Source organism: Xiphophorus hellerii, chromosome 9 (genome assembly GCF_003331165.1).
Source record: "Xiphophorus hellerii strain 12219 chromosome 9, Xiphophorus_hellerii-4.1, whole genome shotgun sequence".
NCBI lineage: Eukaryota > Metazoa > Chordata > Actinopteri > Cyprinodontiformes > Poeciliidae > Xiphophorus > Xiphophorus hellerii.
In genome coordinates this window covers 25,170,978-25,186,136 of record NC_045680.1, presented here as the reverse complement: position 1 = coordinate 25,186,136, position 15,159 = coordinate 25,170,978, and the positions used below count along the sequence as shown (strand labels likewise).

The 15,159-nt window shown below is 39.8% G+C and overlaps 2 protein-coding genes and 2 non-coding genes across 6 annotated transcripts in view; 1 reads left to right on the top strand and 3 right to left on the bottom strand.

The window, feature by feature from the left end:
- Positions 1-7,625, top strand: part of rab6ba (RAB6B, member RAS oncogene family a) — a 58,419-nt gene extending 50,794 nt beyond the window's left edge. For both annotated transcript variants that reach the window (XM_032571190.1, XM_032571191.1), the window contains exon 8: positions 5,532-7,625. In XM_032571190.1, coding sequence (XP_032427081.1) covers positions 5,532-5,596 — 65 coding nt within the window. In that variant the 3' untranslated portion in view covers positions 5,597-7,625. The remainder of the gene's footprint in view (positions 1-5,531) is intronic.
- A 3,100-nt stretch (positions 7,626-10,725) lies between these two features.
- Positions 10,726-15,151, bottom strand: LOC116725259 (E3 ubiquitin-protein ligase RNF186). Of its 2 annotated transcripts, none has more exons than XM_032571192.1 (4): positions 13,830-15,151; positions 13,015-13,532; positions 11,955-12,062; positions 10,726-11,872 (listed from the first exon to the last, which is right to left on the bottom strand). In XM_032571192.1, exons 2-4 carry the CDS (start codon positions 13,377-13,379, stop codon positions 11,827-11,829), a joined length of 519 nt encoding a protein of 172 aa, XP_032427083.1. In that variant the 5' UTR covers positions 13,380-13,532; positions 13,830-15,151; the 3' UTR covers positions 10,726-11,826. The 2 variants fall into 2 exon arrangements, with proteins under 2 accessions (XP_032427083.1, XP_032427084.1); XM_032571193.1 differs by having other exon boundaries at positions 13,015-13,417.
- On the bottom strand, positions 14,237-14,308 carry trnap-ugg (transfer RNA proline (anticodon UGG)). The gene has a single exon. It is a non-coding gene; the product is annotated as a tRNA-Pro (tRNA).
- trnap-cgg (transfer RNA proline (anticodon CGG)) lies at positions 14,952-15,023 on the bottom strand. The gene has a single exon. It is a non-coding gene; the product is annotated as a tRNA-Pro (tRNA).
- Positions 15,152-15,159: the final 8 nt, after the last annotated feature.

The window sequence follows — 15,159 nt, the reverse complement described above, 5'->3', positions numbered from 1 at the left end:
GAGCGGTGATGGATGGCTGGTGATGACGGTTCCTCAGCAGCGATGTGCCTCTGCTGACACGGTCGCTCAGTGGAGCAGCTCCACGCACCAAACACAAACACACACGGAGGCAGGGAGGCTCCGGATTCAAAAGGATGAGATTTGATTTGAAGCAGAGAGCGGAGGGGTCCAAATCAGACGCCAGTTAGCACACGAAGAGTTTAGGAAACTAATTAGTGCATTTAAACTGGAGGTGGGAAGGGAGCGCGTCATGATGGATGTGCAGGCCTGAAGGTTTCTGGTTTCTGCTCTCTGCTTCTGAAAACAATTTCCTACCTAATGGTTGTGTCGTTAACCCCTCCAGGGTTTAAACATAGCGCCTGACCCAGATCAGCGCGGGGGTCATCAGGGCTACCAGGAAAACACTGACAAAAACAAAGGAACTGGCTGCACCAACAGTGTCCAGTGTGTTTAAAAGTTTTCGACATTTTAGTCACGACCACAAACTTGAATCAGTCACTCCAATCCAAATTCACTCATTTGCTAATTTTGTGCGGCATTGCAATTTTCACCAGTTTTCAAAATTGTTCCTCAATTCTGACTGATCACCTTAACGTTTTAAAATGTAATTAGGAATTCTAAATGTAATATAAAATAAATTATAAAGTATCATGTCGCTCAGATCATAAAGTATAGAGTGAGACTGAATGCATCTGCCTTTATGGATCAGGCACACTGCCCTGCCACCTCTAGCTAATCTAGATTTTTTTTTTTCAATATCAGTACTGGCACAGACAGTAATATCTGATTGCTGCGTCTCTAATATTAACTACTTTAAAATCCTGTATTTTCTGGAAAGATGAAGTAATTACAACTTTTTTGTAAGCCCATATTATGGCCTATTAAAAACTGTTTTAAAAATGTGCAATTTTGACTGCAACTATTTTAAACTAGACTAGACTTGGACTCCCGTTCGGAGACTTGAGTCTTAAACCGTTTTTAATAGAGTGAATGGAAGTCGGTATGTGAATGACAGATTGCAGCTGTTTTATTGTGAAAGGATGAGCTTGATTAGGAGCCGTGACATTGGTGAATTATAGGATGTTAATGCCTCATAACAATCTGTTCGTGTTCGCTGTAGCTTCATAATAATGGCTACATTAATGTCTCTCCAAATGAATGCTGTGTTAAATGGCTTTGGATCATTTAGAAATCATAATAAACAGAACTTACCCCTGACATTTCTCTCGCTGCTAAACTAGTTGCAACTTTGCAAAGATACTTCCAACTAAAACTGTCAAAATAAAAGCACTTCCTTCCTGTTTATTTCTTTTGTGGTGGTAATTTATGCCTCATATTTGATCATCTTTGCTATTAAGATTGAAAGCAGAGGTTTTAATGTGAATTTCCACATATTATTAAAACTTATCCAGCTCATAGTGAGGAGAAAACCATTTAAATTTAGTGCAAAATATAATGGCGTTTTAAAATATGAGGGAAGGCAGGGATAAACAGGAGTTAGCCTAGCCATTATAAATAAAAAATCTAAAAGAAATATTAAAATTTAATTTCTTCTTTTTTTTCCTTTTTTGAGCATAAATGCCTACTATTACTGTTAAGGTAAAGATTACATTTTAACGATTTTCAAATAACATACAACAATCTTTAGCTACATTTTTAGATACCAATTTAAATACTATATACAGTACATATACTATAATACACTACATCTCGTTGCTTGTACTTGTGACAGTGCAATGACAATAAAGTTGAATTCTATTCTATTCTATTCTAAATATTAAAGATAACTAAAAGGTTGCTAAATAATTATCGAGCGAAACAGCGAAATGCACTAAATCTTACCAAGTATTTTTGTTCTAGTTTCTAGTGTAAACTTCTTTGAAATGAGACAAAACTAACTTATAAGCAATGCTTTAACAAAATAAAGGAGATTGTTTTAAATCAATAAATCCTTAATATTTATGAATAACTTGCTTATTGGCAGATTATTTCACTAATAACATGGGAAAAATGTCTTGTTATAAGTGAAATAATCTACCAATGAAACTAGTACGTTTTATGAATATTAGTCAATTATTGACTTAAAATAAGCCCACATCTTGCTGAAAAGTAACTTATAAGTTCATGTTTGTCTTATTTGAAGGATACTTAGATAGAATAATGTGTAAGTTTTAGTGTTTTTGCAGGGTACAGGTTTGGATTCCTGACTATGGTCATGCAGGGTCAGATACTGCCAGGTGTTATGGTTTTAATAAGAAGTTTTATCTCAGTTGTGGACCAAAGACTTGAGACTTTACTTGGAAGAAATTATCTGTGAACATCTCCGGTTGAAAGGAATTGGTGAGAAATCTCTTTTGCAGTTTGCCACAAGCCAAGCTCATGTGTAATTCACGTCCCTCTGAACAATTAAGCTCTACTTTTTGTTAGTTTATCACAAGAGAAAAATCCCAATGAAACAGAATGAGGATTGTGGAATAAGGTTAAGCAGAATAAGTCATGTCGTGTACCTGCCGTTTCACTGCAAAGCAGCATGATTTACATTCAGTTTGCCTTTCAGTCACGCTGGTTGCCCTTCGTCAGGTTCTGATCTGGGGAAAGTGCTTTAATTTGACAAGAAGATCCCATCTGGGATTTCACTATGAACCAGACTACTCCAGCATGCCACAAACACCTGCAGCTTTACTCAGGCAAACCGAGGAAAGAAATCAAATGAAGGCCTGAAAGCAAGAGGAGCAAAAAAACAAAACACAAATGTACATATTTCATTTCATTTGAAGCTGCCCTGCTCATTTTTTTCAATAAGGTTGCAGCTTCCCCTCTTCCCTTCAAGGATTAGGATGATATAGCTACTTCATAATAAACATATCCATCACTGTATATTTTGTATAAATTCAGATTCCTATCGCTTTGTTTTGTGTTTTTAATCATGTAAAAACTAGCTTCGGGCTCAACCCGAGCCTCTCTTCCACTCTCTTGACACAATCGCGCCGACAGAACTACTCTTGAGAAATTTCAAATCGTCTTGAGCCGGAGCCACAGCCATCACTGAGTTATGCCGACCGCTAAAATATTCATGGCTGACGAGGCCCATTTGGTTTGGTGATGTTGGCAGCTGACACGCGCTCCCATCCTCCAGCTGGGGCGAGTCGGTCCACGCGGGAACGCTCCGGCACGCGCCGCGTTAAACCACTGTCCTTCAAATGACATCATACAGCCACGCGCTCCACTGTAAAACGGCGGGAACGAGCCCCGCCGCTCCCGGAGCCGCTTGAGAGCCACACTGGATCTAGTTTGCAGACAACATGTAGGCCAAAAGTGTTTGTTGCTGCTGCTGCACCTTCATGTCTGTTAGAAGGTCTGGTTTAGCCACGATGTGCTTTTTGTGTCTCTAAGATGAAGTTGGAATAGCACTGTGCTTTTTTTATTATTATTATTATTATTTTTTACAGCTGTGGCTCATTAGCTAGGCAATTGTTTCACGGTGATTTAAGCCGGGATTCATTCAAAGTTAATGTCTCCATCATAATACAGCAGACGGACTGGGCTGCATCACTTGGACGCTTCCTCTTTGTCCAAAACACTATTGTGAGGAAAGAATAAAAATAGAACCCTATTTATAAGTGTGGGACGGTTATTACACTGCAAAAACACAAAATCTTACTAGTTTTTAGTGAAAATATCTTGGTGAACATGAGATAAGACAAAACCAACTTAAAAGTAACTTTTCAGCAAGATAAAGGAGATTGCTTTAAGTTAATAATTCCTTAATATTAATGAAAAAGTACTGATTCCACTGGCAGATTGTTTTCACTTAATATGACTGTTTTAATTGAAAAAAATCCTACCAAGTATTTGTAGTCTAGTTTCTTGCGCAAATATCTTAACACGATGGAAACGAGACTAAACTAACCTAGAAGTAATGTTTCAGAGAAATATAGGAGCTTGTTTCACAAGCCAACGATTCCTTAATATTGATGACAAAGTGCTAGTTTCACTGGAGGTGATTTCACTTTTACCATGGGGCAAAATGTCTGGTTATAAGTGAAATAATCTGCCGGTGGACCAGCATGTTTTTCATCAGTTAAGGAATTTTGACTTAAATCAAGCTCCTGTATCTTTCTGTCTTTTTTCTAGAAACATTAGAAACTAAATACTTAATACTTTGTGTTTTTTGCAGTGTAATATTGTTGCTTTGCAGAAAGAAGTTCAAACCTCAACCTGGGGTCTTTCTGTATAGAGTTAGCATGTTCTCTCTGAGTACTCCAGCTTCCTCCCACAGCTCAAAAACAGAACTGTTCATTTAATTGCTTTCTCTAATTTCCCCTTCAGTGTGTGTTTGTTTGTAATACCTTGTGGGGACCGTTTTCTTGACACATACTACATTGTGGGGACCCACTGCTCCTTGTGGGGAACAAAGCCTGGTCCCCACAAGGGGAAACGCTGTTTTTGGGTCAGGCGTTAGATTTAGGACTAAGGTGTGAATTGAGTTTTGGTTAGGGATATGGTTAGGATTAGGATAAGGTTTAGGCTGTAGAAATGAATGGAAGTCTATGGAAAGTCCCCACAAACCACAAAGATAGCCACGCAAATGTGTGTGTGTGTGTGTGTGTGTGTGTGGTTGTTGTTCCAGTCTGCCTCTGTGACGGACTGACGACCCTCCGTGTTGTAGCCCACCTCTCTCCTATTGGTCGCTGCAGATGGGCACAAACCCGCTGTGACTGCACAGATTCATGCAGAATCTCATTGGTGAATTATTGGAATGTTAGGAAAAGGCGCCATCTAGTGGTTGGAAACGTGCACTGCAGCTAGTGTCTTAGTGTATTCTTTTTCAAGCTGCCTATTGTCAAAAAGTGAATTTATTTCATTCAATTCAAAGAGTAAAACACACTCCATATAGATTTGTTGCATACAAAGTGATTTTCTTAAAGTACTTCTGATAATTGTGGTGATTTTGTTGACAGGGTGTCAAACTCCAGTCCTCAAAGGCCACTATCCTGCAGTTTTTAGATGTGCCACAAGTACAAAACACTGGAATCAAATGGCTTAATTGCCTCCTTATTGTGTAGATCAGTTCTCCAGAGTCCTGCTAATGACCTAATTATTCTATTCAGGTGTGGTGCAGCAGAGGCACATCTAAATGTTGCAGGACAGCGGCCCTCGAGGACTGGAGTTTGACACCTCGAAACCCAAAATTTCAGTTTCTTAGAAAATTAGAACACTGCATAAGATCTATTAAAAAGATTTTTGTAAAACAGAAATTTGTGTTTACTAAAATGTATGTCCATGTATGGTACTGTATACAATACCTGGTTGCAGCATCACTGTGTCTAGTTATGGAGTTGATCAACCTGTGGGACTGCTGAGGAGTTCAGGGCCTGCAGTTCATCTGCACTGTTGGCTCCAGTTTGAGAAACACTGATAAGCAACTATAAATACTTGAAAAGACACCCTGTTTAACGTATCTGAGTTTTAATGATACATACAATGTCCTGTCGACCTGCTTGCTTGGCTTCCTTAATAATATTTTTCAGTGATCGACATAAAGTTGGACAAACCCCAGGAGCCCCAGACCACTGAAAGCGGCTGCTCCTGTTAGTGCTCATGGTTCCTCCATGGATCTCCATCATCGAAGCTTTGTTACGTTGCTTCCCATTGGTTAACCCCGCTGTTGACTTTGCACGTTGAGATCCCGGTTTCCTCACCTGACCACTGATCATCGGTTGGAACTAGCAATATGTAAAATTGGGTCTACTTTAACAAAAATGCCACACAAAAAAGTAAAGAAAAAGTTGTACGACTTGGTAAAACTTCCCCCCTACTCCTATGGGAGAACAAAATCTACTCTCAGAGTAGATTTTGTTCTCCCATGTGGAAAAGTGAAAAGCTTTCGTTTTTTCCATATTTTTGTATTACAAGGTGGATCCCTCCGGAAGTGTTTTTTCTTTATCTACTTTAGGAAAACAACATGTCTGAGAGCCTGAAGAACAGACCAGACCGTATTGTGTGCGACAACAATTGTGGGCAATCGCAAAAAAAATACGTTTTCAGCTTTGTTATCATCGACTATTCTTCAGTATCTCAGAACTAAGTACAGAACAGCCAATCACAGCCTTCCTGCCTGTAGCCCTGCTGTTATCCTCATATTTGTATTTCAGACGTTACGGATCAATCCGAGCTGTAAAGTCCAGAGTATGTAATGCATGCCTAGTTGTAAAGCATAGGTACTGTCTACCTGTGTACACGAGTTTGAAAAATGTAATATTCCACCAGTGACTTGATTGCACAGCGTTCTAAGAGCTGGGTTTGTATACTTGACTTCTGACGACCTTTTGATTTTATTTTTTTTTGCCATGTGTGTGTGTAAATTTGTGCTTTCTGTATGGACGGCATTAGAACGCAGTTCCACTGAGGGCCACTGCCACGTCACTTCACTCCCGCCACATTCCAGCTCTCTTTAAGGACACCTTCGGTCTGTATGTCACGGACTGTGCCCGTTCAGCTGCTGTCACACTGTGGGAGCATTATGTGTTTAATGATGATCTGTGTATGCAGATTGCTGTGAACGAGCAGCGAAGAGTCCAACCCTCTGCCGTGTGCCCTTTGAGCAGACGGACCAACTACACCCTTAAAACGTCGTTCTTCTGTTTCCTCACCGACTAAAAACTAATTTGCACATGTAGACCTTTCAGGTTATTATGAAGTTGGGGGATGCTTCATTCTAATTGTACAGTCGCTTAATTCAAAGACGTGTCTGATCGTTAAAGAAACTGTCGCATAACTTGTTTCCATGTCTGTTTTTTTCTGCTTGTGTTTGAGCTGAATGAAAATGTTGACATTATGGACTATTCCTTTCCGCCTTCGGGGCCAGTTATCATAACGTTCTGGTGGTGAAGTCGGCCAGTGCTAAGAACACTACTTCGATTTGATGTGTCTTCGATGTGAAGTCTTTACAGCACTTTTGCAGAATGTGTTTTAGATATAGAGCGAAAATGTAAACCGTTAAAAGGAAATGTTCATTGTTAATTTCCATACAATTTGGAGTAGTGTGTCCTAGAGTAGAAGCGTTGGTTTGGGAATTGTTTTCACACATCTATATATGGAGCACACTTCTAAAACAAACTCTAACCAACATAATGAACCAAATAGTAAAACAGCTGGTTAAAATATCACAGGAAACGTTCACCAGAATACAAACATACCAAAATAAAGTGCCATTGGACTTCCCTCGACATGCTAAGAGGGAGCTCTGTGTGGGTCCATTTTGCAACAAAATGTTCTTGGTTCCTGGTAAGAAAAGCACTCTAACAAATAACTCTAGAGTATTTGTTTTTCAGATTGAATTTTGGAGACACTCCATTGTATTTAAATCCTGAATATGGCAGAGTCCACCTTTATTTGTTGACGGCCCATTTCAACATTCCACAGAGATGGACTGAGGGGCGTAAATGGGATCTTTGCGTGTTGGAGCAGGGGCCGGGGTGGTCTCCCTGCGGATTTTTCTGATTGTACTATCACAGATCAGTGCATCAAACCTGATTATTGCTGACCTGGTTCTCATTCACACTGTACAGAGATCTAGCATGTCTCTCCAAATGGTTAATAAAGATGTCTTATTACCAACCTTCTGCATGAGTGTCTTTTGTACTTTTTCCTTTGCTCATCATTTGATTTGATAAAATGTTTGTTTCTCAAATTAAAAACCTAACCTTGTACTAAATATTACTGTCATTACTTAGAGGAATATGCATTCTTACAATGGGAATCAACAACCTGCATGTGTGAACATGCAGAGGAACCGTAGTTTCTGTCCCGACTCAGTAAAACTACCTTCAAGTTTCAATGAGAGTAATATAACCAGATATTCAGCTTCCCTATTGGCCAACACCAGAGTAACACATAAACCAGTCACAACATAAAAATGGAAAATTAGGTTTACATGTCCACCAACGTACAATAACACTGATGCTCTTATATTCTTTGCTTGCTGATTTTAGGTATCAATTGTGACATAAGAGTCTTTAACTTTGATTCATTAAAAAATATTAGAACGATTAAGACTAATGTATAAAATCCCAATTTGGTAGTTGCTTAATAAATTGAAAATATGAATAGCTTAATTTAAAATGCATTAACATTTGATTCTTTGTTACAAGATATCTTTCTAAATAGTCCAACTGGGTCTTCCAGTTTCTTGCTAGCTTCTAGCAGCACACATGTAAGTATCTTTGTTTTATTTACTGAAATGTAATTCAGTGCACTACTGTTTGTCATTTCCAACACAGTAAAAAAACAAAATTTACTTAACTTGTTGAAAGTGTTATTTTTTTGTGTGTTGTTTTTTTTTTCTAGAAATGCAGATACCGGAGAGAGCAGTTTAGCCACTGAAAACTTTAATGCACGGCTAGTTAGCAAGCTAGCAGATAGACCTTGCTCTCTATATTTTCTGATGACTTGCTCTTGTTAGGTCATAAAGTTAATTCCTCAGAAGTAAAAATGTTCAATACTAGTGAGGACACATCTTAACAAGGACAGTAAAATGTGCGGAGAATCCTCAGGAGGTTATGCAATATTATACAAATATATTTTCAGAATTACAATATTAATTATTCAATTGGAAGAAGTTAGTCGCCAAAAAAATCTATAGTTAATCCACCTGAAAAACAAAAAATGAGACAGATATGGGGTGTAACTACTTAAGGGGATATTTGGAAGAAAGTGTAACATAAATGTGCGTTTTGTGTTTATTATCAACTTCCGCATTTTTAAAAAGGCGTATTATCAGCCACCTGTCATCAAGACAGTTTAATCATGTTTCTTTAGTTAAAGCTATACATTTTTTTTTTTTTTACCAAGGATGACAAACAGGAAATCTAACATCAGAACTAACAAAAAGATGATTCCCAAACAGCTGCTGCCTATTCCAAATCTTTTCAGTTTCCAACCCAGAACAATCTTGTGGCCGAAGCTGTGGCTGCCTTATGAACACATTCTTACTAATAAACCACTTGAACCAGAATACACTGACAAGATAAACTAAACGAGCATCCTATTCATGTTCAGCTATTGTTATCTCCTGCAACAATTATTTGTCCTTGAGTTTAATTTGATTTCTGAATATTGTCTGATGTCTGCTGCACATGCCGTCCATGAACTAATGGTAAACACTACTTTAAAATAAAATGTGTCTCATTAGAAGAAAGTGCAAAGAAATTGGGAGTGACTGAAAGTCCTCTTAGAAGAATCTTTGGAGTTGCTGCGGTGTGTGAAGATTATTCAAAAATTTCAGGAACTGTATTGATTATAACATAAATTTTGTAAGTGACTTTTTAATACAAGAGAGGAGATAGAAATGTTTTCTTCTTAATTAACTAGATCTGGAAAACATACATCTGAAATAACTTTCCTCCTCCAGGTCTAATAAGGAAATAAGCTAGTTTGACGTGACTATTGTTATTGTCCTATTGTTTCTTTATTTTCCAGTTACTTTTTAGAACCTGGGTTATAAGGTTAGCTAACTTGTTAGCTCTGTTGCCTTGCAGTGAGAAGCTCAGTTTGTTTGCCATCAGCTGCTGCTCCCCTGTATTGTACAGTCACAGACATTGTAACTGTTTGTGCCGATTAAGTATCCCTGCACAGGAATCTATATTACCTAATATACTTAGCAAACCCCGGTAAGTGTTTACTCAATGTTGTTTCAAAGATTGCATTGCTGGAATTCCTGTTTTGCCTCACCACTACCTGAATATGTTAGGCAGCCACTGCTGTGTGTGTAGATCATTAAACTTTCATTTACTTTTATTTATGTGTATCTGGAGTTTGCTTACAGTGGACTGTTTTATTTTATGGATACCAATAATTAAATTAGACATACTTTGAATAAGTCTGATGCTAAATGGCAGAATATTTGTAACAGGATGTTACAAATATTCCTTCCTTCCTTCCCAGTTCAACTTTAATCCTAATTATAAACACAATAAGTAACACATAATGAGTCAGGAAATGTGTTGTGAAACTGAAACTCTTGCTTGTCCCTGCAGGTTCGCCTCCTGGAGATTATCTCCAACGATGCTCATTCCGGTTCAGGTTATACATTCAGCTTTTTAATAGAAATAATCAATAAAATAATGTTAGTGCTATGATAACACTCATCTTACAGGGCTATACAAGGCTTTGTAAAAGTATTTAAACCACACAACGCTGCTCTGTGAAGATGTTGGAGAACATTAGTCTAGGTATGTCTAAAGAAAATTATATGATGAAAAATATTTTTTTGTCACGCAATACCTGCATTATATGGATACATTGATAGCGCATGGAGTAAAATATCTTAAGCCTTTTCTTTTGTAGTTTTGATTATTGTAGCTTACAGAGAATGAAAACCCAAAACTGGGTGTATCAGAGAATTAGAATATTGTGGAAAAGTTAAATGTTAGTGAGCCCATTTAATTCTAAACATGTTCTCTGTGGGTCGGTAGAACGAGCACCGAGTGCTGTATCCAAACATGTTGGTAGAAAGTTGAGTGGAAGGAAAAATGTGTGGTAGAGAAGGGTGCAAACACTAAACATACAATCAGGACAATAGAAGGGGTGCCAAACTCATCTTCATTGACCATGAATATCCTCAAAGGGCCACTTGTGACAAAATCACCAGTTAGCAAATAGTTAAAATATTACAGTGTCTGTGTGTCAGAAAATGATCAAATTGCATCCATCTGTAACATATTTTCACAATAATGTAATTTGGTCCTATACAGTTGAAAACTGGTTGGACTTGACTGATAAAATAATATTTAAGCGTGTAGCTGTTGTCTTAGAACTTCAATTCATGTGGCCCTCTAAATTGTAGAGGGCCTCAGTAACAGCTGTGGTGGGCCGGATTTGGCCCGCAGGCCTTGGGTTTGACACCTGTGGTTTAGATTGCTCACATTTAATCCCAAATAAATCACACCACCACTGAGGCTTACGGCTTTAACATGAAAACATGGGGAAAAAAAGGGAATTGAAAGGCTCAGTCAGATTAATAACAGGCGTTAAAGCGGGACTGTCTCTTTAAGAGCTCTGCAGCTGAGGCAGCCTGCTGTTTGCTAAACCAGTGGGACGACTAACGGATTTCTTACTGCGCTGACCTTAATATGACTGAGGCGAAACTAATTCGTGCTGAAACAAAACAACTCCGGAGTGTGTGTGTGTGTGGGTGTGTGTGACAGCACACTTCATAACAACAGAACCCTCCAGCACAGACACAGGCAGGCAGGGGGAACGAAGGGCGTTCCCTTCGAAGTGACGGTCCAGTTCTCTGATATCATTTAACGTGGAAAATTCGCCAGATGCTCGATGAATGAAGATTATAATCCACTTTCATGGCTGACTGGGTGTTTTATGCAAAGCTTTTTCTTTTTTGTGTGTGTGTGCATAAAGTTCCAGTCACATTATCATATTCATGTTCTGACTTAATACTTCAGGAAAGATGGAGGGAAGAGTGGAGTTTTCAAGCTGGAGCTCACGATTCCTTAAAATCACAAAGAAAGAAATTCAAAAAAAAAAAAAAAAAAAAAGTGGAAAAGAAATATTTTAAAAATAGTTTAATTACAAACTCTGTCAACAAACTGTCATAAATAAGGAAAAATAATAAGTTATGCTGAGTGATGAGGAGCGGACCATCTGCTGTGAGAGGGTTTGGGGGCGTTAGCCGGACTGGGACAGCTGAACTAAATCCCACTGCACCAGCTGGGAGAATTAAGCCTGGATGAAATAATGGGAAGACCTTCAGCTGAGGACAAAACCGTCTCCCAACAGGAAGACAAATGGATCCTCCGGTTGCATTTCTTAGAAGACGTCGTCCGTTGAGAGTCGGCGCCAGGATTTCATTTCTCTAAATGAAACAACAACAAACATCTTAAGTCACTTTCTTGCCTCTCAGAGTCCTAACGGCCGTCCTGGAAGTGAAAACTCACACGCTGTTGCTGCTGGGGATGACGGTCTCCCGGTGCGGCTTGGTCCAGCTGAACCTCCGGAACAGAGCGGGCAGCCTGAGGCGCGCCGGGGCCGGCCGCCAGGAAACGCTGAGGAGAGGGAAGACGGGGCAGGAGTTGAGCTTCCTGTGGCGGAGCGGCGCTGCAGAGCTCAGGCGCTAATGGGACGTCTGCAGCTCAGCGCCCACGTGCCACCGCCTCGGTATGTGAGGAATTCCTACGTTTATTCCTGAAGGCGCTCAGACGCTCGCACAGGCCTGCAGCTAGCGATCGATTCAGTAATCGATTATTCTGACGATCGATTGGATTTTTTTTAAAAATGGCCCGTTCTGCAGATTTTTCATAAAACCACTTCAACCTTCTTTTTTTTTTTAAACAATAGTAGAAATACATTAAAAGATGCAAATAAATAAACAATTCAGTTCATTTTAAAATAAAAACAAACATGTTCTTGCCTAAAATGTAACAATGTAGCATTCCGTTAGCGTATGTTTGATTATTTGTAGCAAACGATGCGTCTGCAGCTGAAACATTCTTCTAACATCAACATGTGAAAACTTTAACCCTTCTACTCAACTTAACATAGTTTTGTTGTTTTTTTTTTTACCTAATTTGAACCGGATAAATATAAAATGATGTCATATGAGGAGTTGTGGTTAGAACATATTTACAAAGTTGTAGTTTTTTAATCACAGATTCAAAATGTATATTTTTTGTGCAGTTGTTACTTAATTACTCTGAGTTGTTCTTTCTGCAGTCCACCGCTTTAACGACGCTCCAGTCAACGATTGATCACTACTAAATTAGTTGCTGTTTAGTTCAATAATCGATTCCTCGCGATTAATCCGATTAATTGTTCCAGCCCTTCAGCTGGATAAACGCCTGAAGTGTGTTTTGTTCCCAGAAACAAGCCCCTATATTTATGTTTATGCCATCTCTGTGTGGCGTCGGGACAAAAACGGTTATGGAAAATCTAATTTCCGGGAAGTAAAAATAGACTCGCTTTCCAGTTAAACATTCGTGTTTCTTTTCATGAACCCACCACTCGGCCTGTAATGCGGGCTGCTGTTTAGCCTCCATCCTCTGCACTGTCGCTCTTCGTTTCTGTCCATCCTCCTCCTCCTCCTCCTCCTTCTCCTCCTCTTCCACCACTGCGGCCTCTTGTATCCGCTCCCACAGCTCCAGGTCGACCCACAGGGCCTCCTGCAGGCTGCGCTCCGGCCCTATGCAGGTGACCCGGCGGCACAGCGGGCAGGACACGGCCAGGTGCCCGCTCCTCAGCCGGGATATCGTCTCCAGGCACGGTTCGCAGAAGGTGTGCCTGCAGTGGAGCAGCCGGGGTATCCGGTCCATGCGGGAGTACGGCAGGAGGCAGACGCTGCACTCGCCATCTTCACACAGGACCATCGTCAGGCGCACACTGGGAGTTTTTCCTCCTTTTGCTGCTGCGGTGAATAATAATAATAATAATAATAATAATAGTAAATCCCTGAGGGTGATCTGAAAGGCTTCCAACGATGTGCCAAAGCAGTTAATCTCAAATTCCCACGCTGACTCTCCCTGGAGAATCAAATTATGTATGAAAATGTTACTAGAGTGAAGCTGCAAAAATTACAAGCCTTTTTTAAAAGAATCAAATTTTCTATTCAACTTCAGCAGATAATAGAAAAATATAACATTCAAATTTCTACAGATAAGTCAAACATTAATAAAAAGTTTAGATTGCTTTGTTAACACATTATTATAAAACATGAATTTAAAAGAGCTCTAAGGAAACAGAAGAGGATGTAATAGGCAAGATAGCATCATGTTATCCTCTCCACAGAATAAAGCTTACAGTAATATCGCCGTACTTACAGCTGAGCTGATTCCGATCCGTCTCGTCTCTTTTTCAGTGTCGCCGCTGTGAACACAGAGAAAGAGCCCGGCTCGGCTGCCGCCTGTCAGGACTGTCTGCGGCGTTTGTGGGGGCGGAACAGGAACGTCTCTCTTTATTTCTACCCGGCCGTAAGCCCTCCCAACAACAGCTGGGGGAGCAGAGAGGTGGAGGCGCTCTTTGTTCGCCGTTTGACCGAAAGCAGGTGGAGGAATAAGGAAGGGAGGATGGAGGATAGGAGGGGTGTAGATAGAAGGGGAGGAACAACGCTATATATACATATATCTATATCTATATAGGTATATAGATAGATGATATATTATCTAAAAGATGTGTATATACAGCCAGATGGTAAGGAATTGTTTAAAGACAAACCAGAAAAAAAATTGGGCTCGTCCGGGATTTGAACCCGGGACCTCTCGCACCCAAAGCGAGAATCATACCCCTAGACCAACGAGCCACAGGAAAGACGAAGTCCGATCACGATTTTGTACCTGTGACGGAGACACGCAACAACTATATTGGATGGGTTATATCAAAATGCCGTGATTCACTCTTTAAATTAATTTCTTCACCCGAAAAGACCAGCAGAAATGAAATGTTGCCGTCTTGAACGTTTCCTGTCGACCATGTTTCGGTTGGTGACGCGCCAAGTGGGGCTACCGGCATTTACCAGTATTTAGTCGTGTAGAAATACTTAGTGAGTATCCGTAAACAAACCACAACTCCCTACAGCAATTTCTGAGTAAATGAGCAAAAATAAACGAGCCGTACATAACTGCTGCAAGCAGTAGCAGACGCCTGTGTCTGTTTCATTCTCAGAATCGAATGAAAAAACGAGCCAACAGGCACGCAATGGCGAAAAGTCGAAATGGCCGGCGAAGCAGACCCCCAACCCATTGGATCAGAATAAAGGGAATCAATTTTTAAATCTTTCAAAAGATCCATGTTTTGCAGGATTTTAATATTTTGCCTCTGTGTGCACCCGTATGTCATAAGAACGCCTAACAACAAAGGAACAAATGGTGCATATTACATTTACAGAAACGTGGGGCAGAGATAAACGAAACGGAAAAGCAATTATAAAACTAGTTGTAAAATAAGGGCTCGTCCGGGATTTGAACCCGGGACCTCTCGCACCCGAAGCGAGAATCATACCCCTAGACCAACGAGCCACGTGTTCAACTGTCCGGCACAATGGAAATTATACCTATAAATACAGTAATGTTGTATGACTTATATGTATTCATAGTTATGTAATACCTTGCATACCTCATACCCTATCATTAAATTTACAGTACCTTCCTATTT

Excerpts from the sequence above, each read along its gene's own strand:
- LOC116725259 (XM_032571192.1), bottom strand. The coding sequence starts at position 13,379 with ATGGTCCTGTGTGAAGATGGCGAGTGCAGCGTCTGCCTCCTGCCGTAC. Across the intron at positions 12,063-13,014 it reads CCCGCATTACAGGCCGAGTG|CGTTTCCTGGCGGCCGGCCC; the intron begins GTGGGTTCATGA and ends CCCTCTCCTCAG. Across the intron at positions 11,873-11,954 it reads ATCCCCAGCAGCAACAGCGT|AGAAATGAAATCCTGGCGCC; the intron begins GTGAGTTTTCAC and ends TGTTTCATTTAG.